This window comes from Contarinia nasturtii, unplaced genomic scaffold (assembly GCF_009176525.2).
Source record: "Contarinia nasturtii isolate CC-2019 unplaced genomic scaffold, AAFC_CNas_1.1 Cnas_scaffold_5759, whole genome shotgun sequence".
NCBI lineage: Eukaryota > Metazoa > Arthropoda > Insecta > Diptera > Cecidomyiidae > Contarinia > Contarinia nasturtii.
In genome coordinates, this window is record NW_022203028.1 from 1,333 (window position 1) to 8,236 (window position 6,904).

The following is a 6,904-nucleotide window of genomic DNA, read 5'->3' on the forward strand; positions in this document are numbered from 1 at the left end:
GAAGGCACCTTCGATGTCCATAAAAGTTGTGATCATAAATTCCTTATCCAAGAGTGTTTTCTCAGCCATCGATACTATTTTGTGGAGTGCTGTCTCGGTCGATTTGCCCTACTGAAAAGCATGTTGGCTCTCGTGCAGGTGGCCCGATGCATCCAAAATCTCTCTCAGATGTCTTTCAATCAATCTTTCTAATCCCTTTAATAGAAATGATGAGAGACTGATTGGTCTGAAAGATTTCGGTGATGTATTTTTCCTATTTTAGGAATAAATGTTAGTTTCACATTTTGCCATGAGCTTGGGACGTGACCCAGGATAATCGAAGACTTTTATAAAGATACAATTAAATCCTCAATTATGTTCCATGTTCGAATCTTGTGTTGCTTTTGGCACCCTCAATTTTGCTGAAGTATCTCTTTTCAGAGTCTTTTTTGGCCTCGAGAATTTCTTTGGCGTATTTGTTCCTGCTCTTCCGCCACAATTCGTGGCAGATAGGGCCTTGAGGTGTATCCTTCCTAGCTAAGTATATTCTAAGTAGCCGTCTGGATTCCTTTCGTAGCCTCTGCAGGTCCCTATTTTACCAATTATTGCTTTTAATCCTCATCTCACGCTCAGGACACATCAATCGGTACGAGGTTTTTAGTAGATTCGTTAACATCTCAGTTGTACGATCCAAACGATCTCTAGATGAGATGTCAAGACACATTCTTCTAATTGCCACAGATCCACTTCTAACCTCTCTTCGAAATCCGTCCCAGTTTGTACTTCTAGGATTCCTAAATTTGTCCTGTGCTCTGGGAGCACAGATTAATTGGAAGCGAATTTCTCTGTGATCAGAAAGCCTGTCTTTCTTAGGTACTGATGCCAAAGTGATGTCAAGAACTTCTGATCTATTTCTTGTAACAAAAGTCGGTTCAAGACCTCTGTTTAGAATGAATAGATCCGTTGTTGCAACATACTCCAGAAGTAATTCACCTCTACGGTTTGTGTCATTGCTTCCCCAAACTGTGTGATGAGCGTTTGCATCACCACCCATAATTATGGGTAGTGTTTTGTTTGTAGAGTAATCATAAAGAGCTCTGAATTCGCTCAAGATCACCTCCGAATCATGAACACTGTCCTTTAGTCTCGCAGCCGTTATGTCACGGGAGCTAAACTGTGGCATAAGTGTTATACTTAACCCTTTAGATGCAACAATACATGATCTAGGGGGCTGGTTTGTTTTTTTTAAATAAAAGAGACTCATCTTTTCATTGTTAAAGCCGCATATTTTGTTTTTAACAACCCAGGGCTCTTGAATCAAAAAGATGGAATTTTGTGAGGTTAGGTTACCACGAAAACAAAACGAGATTTTACAACGAATTTCCACAATTTTCTCACAAGGAACACTGAAAATGCGCTTGAATTACGATGAAAATCACGTATGAATATGTATTCGGCGGCCAGTTAGAACAAATTTTCACAAAAATCGGCGACGAAAAATGTGCACCTGTCACAACGGTACCGCAACACAAACGAATGATTTTAACAAAAATCACAATTAAAACACTCAAAACAATTAAACTTCAATTTATTTTGGTGAGTCGTCGTTGCTTTTATTAAAATAAGAGCAAATTTTAATTTATAAACAAGATTTCAATTAAAAAAAAAACAATTTTCACAAAATCTTAGATGAGCGAACACGAAAACGATGTTCACCTGTCAAACGTCAAAGACTAAAATTAAGATTTGTTACACATTTCTATGTTGTGAGGAGAAGACTCACTTTCATTCTCGGGCAATCATATGTTTAATTAGAATGCTTCATAAATATTCCTAAATATTAAACTGGTTCTAAATTTCCGTTCCGATAAATGTGTCACACGATTTTATTGTTGGACAAAATATTTTTCGATTCAGTTTTGAGTCGCGAAAAAATTGTGATACACTTTTATCGGAACGAAAATTCCGATACACTTACATTGGTACGATTTCGTTAAAGTCTCTTTTATTCTCAGCCAATCATATGGAATCAGTATTTTTATATGCGTAAAATCGGTGGTTTGTCCGCCGCAAAAAGAAATTTGACTTTTCGATAAACAGCGATGGAATTGCTGTGTCTCTGCAGTATTCCACCAAAAAGAAGGAGACCAGCAACACACAATCGGGCACCAGTCGATTGGACATCATTGACATGTTGAAGGCGGGCAAATTCAAAAGATTGGGAGGTACAGATTCAGGCATGCGGAACTGGAATACCACAACAATACATGACATTGATACTTGCAAAGAAGTATGTGTTGTATATGGGATGATGATGCATATTGTGCTTGAATTTACTAATTTTTTTTTTTTTATTTATTTGCAGATCAACTTTGTAAAAAAGAGCAAGCAGTTCCATTGGGAGACACATCAAAACGTTCGAAACGCAAAAGCGAAGCGATTTACAAAACATTTCATCGAGAAAGAAAGACAAGATCAAGAGAATCGTGAGCTGTACGCAATGATGCCATCACCAAAATGTTCACAGTGGCTGAGCTATATTAAGCATCGAGTTAAGATGACCAAACATGGAATCGAAGCTTACTCGACTGCAAAGAACACTAGACTCGCCTTGGAGAAATACATTAGGAGCAACAAAGCTATCGACGGATTTGTGAACAAGATCACCAATAAGGAACCGACTCTGTTATTCCATGGTGCTGATGACAAAGTACCACCTGATTGCCTGATAAGAATTAAAAAACACGTGCGGTGTCCGGGTGTACGCAAACTGATGCAGGCATATAAGAAGCGACCATACATTGTTGTCGTGCCGGTGGACGAATGGGGAACATCTCAAACAGACGCAAGATGTATGTGCCGATTCCAAAACCAAATCGACTGAATTCATGATGTATCGGTGCATGCCCAACGCCGCCATAACACTGCTGCCAACCAAAATTGTTTCTAAGTTTGGCAAGACAGATACATCTACATATCGACAATTACAACGCACATTGAACGGAGCATTTGAAATAGAAGAGGAGCTAATGTCAAGAGTAAAACCTTACTACAAAAAATGGCAATTAGACCTCGAATGCACCGTGACTTGGCATCGTGACGTCGTGGCTGCTAAGAACATTCTTCTGAAAGGTAAGGATATTGATACACAATGTGATTGAATGATCGCAAAATTCGAATAGCAGCCAACTAATCATCACAATACCATACAATAAAATAAAATAAATCATAAGTAACATTTGTTACGTAACTGCTATCCCGAATATGTGGGTTAGTTATGCACAAAAAAGTCATTTCCCATTTGGTTGAGATGGCTGTGCGGGAGTACAAACGGAGTGTTTTTCCATTGTAAGTATCATTAGATTTTGAAAACAGTTTTTTGCTTCGGGAAGTGCTAACATCAATTGCTTCGTTGTATAAATGCCATTAACTACCATAGAATTTTGCCTACTTTAAATTAATAAATACCATTTTTCTATTTACAGATAAGGGAAACACCCTAATTGTTTACCTCTTTCTATAATGAAACATACTGTAAATAAAGAACAACTACTTTTCATCATAATTATTCGCTATACAAACCTTTTCACATTTCATTCAGTCGATTTTTGAATATCAGTATCAATTGATTAAATTAGAAGATTTTGAATTTATAATATTATATATTTATTGAATAGATTTTAATATAATATCATAGTTTCCTCTCATTTCTCTCTCTTTTATATTTCTGTCCTTTATCTCATCGACATTTATGTTTAGTTTTGTTGAACAAAACTTAAAAAATTTGGATCAACCGATGCTACTTTGGCTGTCGAAATAAAACGAAAAACAATAACAATTATTCAAAATATTTTTTTTCTCTTCAAATCCTTACCATGATATCTATTTTTATGGTAATATATGAGTAGTGTGCGAAGTGTCTTTTTCGTGCCGAAGATGCATCCAATCATACTAATATGATGCATACATTATGCATACAAAAATATGCATACTGCTTGCATACATATATTGGTAATCGATGCATTTAATATGCATTAGTATATGTAACACCTACGAACGAAGGGGGGTCTAATAACCCCTTAACTCCCTTCGCACATTACTGTTGTATATATATACAATACCTGTCAAAAATGCATGCATACAGAACAGCAAACTTTGCAAACTTTGACATTCTATCTCCTGAAATATATTGTTGAAAACAAAGAACTCAATTCAAAATATGTTTCGTTATGTTTTACACAAAAAAAATCTTTTTCTTCGATTGGAAGACCTTCAACGGATGCTCAGGCATATGCATCCCTGCGACATGACAGTGTATTGCAAAAAGTGACATGGTGGCGCCATGTACAACATGGTGGTGAAAGAACAAATTTTCATGTAAGAGCATGTACGACCACATCATTGATGTTAGTTGTTATCAACTTGGATGAAATAATTTGTGGTCGCAAATGCAAAATGTGCGTGGTCGCAAAGAGTGATCATAAAATTTATCTATTTTCAAAAATAAAATGTTTACAATTAGAAAGATTCCTTGCGATTTCATTATTTTTGTATTTAAAATTTATTTCGTTTAAAAAAAAGTAGAAGAAAAAACAAATCGTCTATCACAGTGTGGTCGCAAATACGTTGTGTTGTCGCACATGCAAAGTTTGTTCTTTCACCACTATATTACAGGTACATGGCGCCACCATGTCACTTTTTTCATGTCGGGGGGATGGGCATATGTATAATTTAAATAATGTAATTATATGCAAAATCATAAATAAGTATATATAAAGGGTGTTTTTAGGGGTCGCTTTATTAATTTTCAAAAAAGCACTTATCAATTTTAATTTTCCTCATGAAAATGACTCAAATTGAGTCACTCAATCGTTTATTGTCACTATATGATAAATTGCGTTATCCTATTGAAACCAAAATAGATCCAGATTATGAATGGTAATATGAGTTGAATTTAACCAATATTTGAAGAATATTTATACAGTTTTAAATAGGAAATAGATCTCCCTAATAGCTTTTTTGAATTATTTAAAATTATTTTTGAATTATTGGGTGTATGCATTAATTTCCGGACTCAGACATCAGATGTCACCACTTGCTTGTGCGTTGTAGTAGATCAATATTTTTTTTTTCAACCATGGAAAATTTTGAAAATTGGAGAAAGCGACAGCATTTGCGGGAAGTTTTATTAAGCCATTTTTTTGCAAAGAAAACTGCAGCTGAAAGTCATCGTTTGCTTGGCAAATTGTATGGCAAACATTCTCCATCACGTACACAATGTTTCGATTGGTTTCAACGCTTCGAAAGTGGTGATTTTGATGTGCGTGACAAAGAACGACCAGATCAGCCAAAAAAGTTTGAAGATGCGGAGTTGCAAGCATTACTCGATGAAAATGCATGTCAAACGCAAAAAGAACTTGCATTGGAATTAAATTCCGACCAAGCAACCATTTGCAGACGTTTGCATGCAATGGGAAAGATTCGACAGTTAGGAAAATGGGTACCACATCAACTGACTGAAAATCAACTCAAAGCACGAATCACAGCATGCAGAGAATATCTCAAAGAACACAAAAAACATAGTTTTTTGAGTCGAATTGTCACGGGCGATGAAAAGTGGGTCTATTACGACAACCTCAAACGTAAAGGAGCGTATGTTGATCCAGGCCAACCAGGACCATCGCAGTCAAAACGAGACATTCATTGCAAGAAGGTCATGCTGTGCATTTGGTGGGATCAAAAAGGTGTCGTGTATTATGAGCTGCCAAAACCAGGTGAAACGGTTACAGCCCAACGCTACCGCATGCAATTAATCAAAATGGAGCATACATTGAAGATTAAACGGCCACGAATAGCGTCTAAACAAGACAAAGTTGTGTTTCACGATGATAATTCCAGGCCACATCGAGCAGACATCGTTAGAAAAAAGTACAAGAATTCGGTTGGGATCGGCTTGATGAACCCGCGTTGACTCTCCAGACCTTGCTCCTTCTGACTACCACTTGTTTCGATCGATGCAAATGGGTTTGTCCGAGATATCGTTTCGAAATCCTGAAGGAGTGCGAAAATGGATCGATGAATGGATAGCCTCAAAAGATGAGGAATTCTTTCGACGCGGAATCGACAAGCTACCAAGAAGATGGGCGGAAGTTATAGCTAACGATGGGCAATACATTGGTTAATGTACTCATTCTTATTGTTATTAAATAAAGTTTGTTTTTCACCAAAAAAATCCGGAAATTAATGCATACACCCAATATATTTATTTCATTAAATGAACAACCAGGCGAAGAAACGCGTTCATTATAGAAATTGATGGGTTACATCAGGGAAAATATCAAAATGTAACTTTTTGTCCATTAAACTGTCATTTTTTGAGTTGTAATAGGATCTCCACGAGCTTTATAAAATAGCACGAATAAAATAAAAGTCTATATGTGTCCGTTAGAATAAATATGGCAATACAAAAACGGAATCTGAAGAACGTTACATTTTTTACTTTTCCGCACACACCTAGTGTGTAAGGTAAAGTATTGGAATCGGTCGAAAAATTAACACCCTCAAAAAACATGTTTTCTGGGTGTTTTAGGACCCAGGGAAGACGAATCTAGCGTTTTTTCGATGTCCGAATGTATGTGCGTGGTACCCTGTACGCTGTACGCTGTACCCTGTACGCAAAAATTTGTTAACACGATAACTTTCAAACCAGAAAAGTAATTCAAAATCTGACTTCACAGGATGATTGGGGGTGCCGAGGAATAGAAACCATTAGATTTTGAGCGACTTTGGTTGATAGAGTAACGTGTCATGTCTGGTGTGATGCCCATGGCCATCCATGGGAAAAATTCAATTTTCCCCCCAAAAGTGATATTTAATGTATTCTTAAACATCCAAAAATATGTATTGGGGGGTTTTTGGGTACGAG

General features: G+C 36.6%; 1 protein-coding gene and 1 long non-coding RNA gene across 2 annotated transcripts; one reads left to right on the top strand and one right to left on the bottom strand.

Moving 5' to 3' along the window:
* The first annotated feature begins 2,037 nt into the window (after positions 1 to 2,037).
* Positions 2,038 to 2,878, top strand: LOC116351586. Its single transcript, XM_031783707.1, has 2 exons — positions 2,038 to 2,269; positions 2,345 to 2,878. The coding sequence occupies exons 1-2, from the start codon at positions 2,171 to 2,173 to the stop codon at positions 2,861 to 2,863; spliced, it is 618 nt and encodes a 205-aa protein (XP_031639567.1). The 5' UTR covers positions 2,038 to 2,170; the 3' UTR covers positions 2,864 to 2,878.
* Positions 2,879 to 3,621: 743 nt separating this feature from the next.
* On the bottom strand, positions 3,622 to 4,477 carry LOC116351587. The gene is made up of 2 exons (XR_004202170.1): positions 4,101 to 4,477; positions 3,622 to 3,787 (listed from the first exon to the last, which is right to left on the bottom strand). It is a non-coding gene; the product is annotated as an uncharacterized LOC116351587 (long non-coding RNA).
* Positions 4,478 to 6,904: the final 2,427 nt, after the last annotated feature.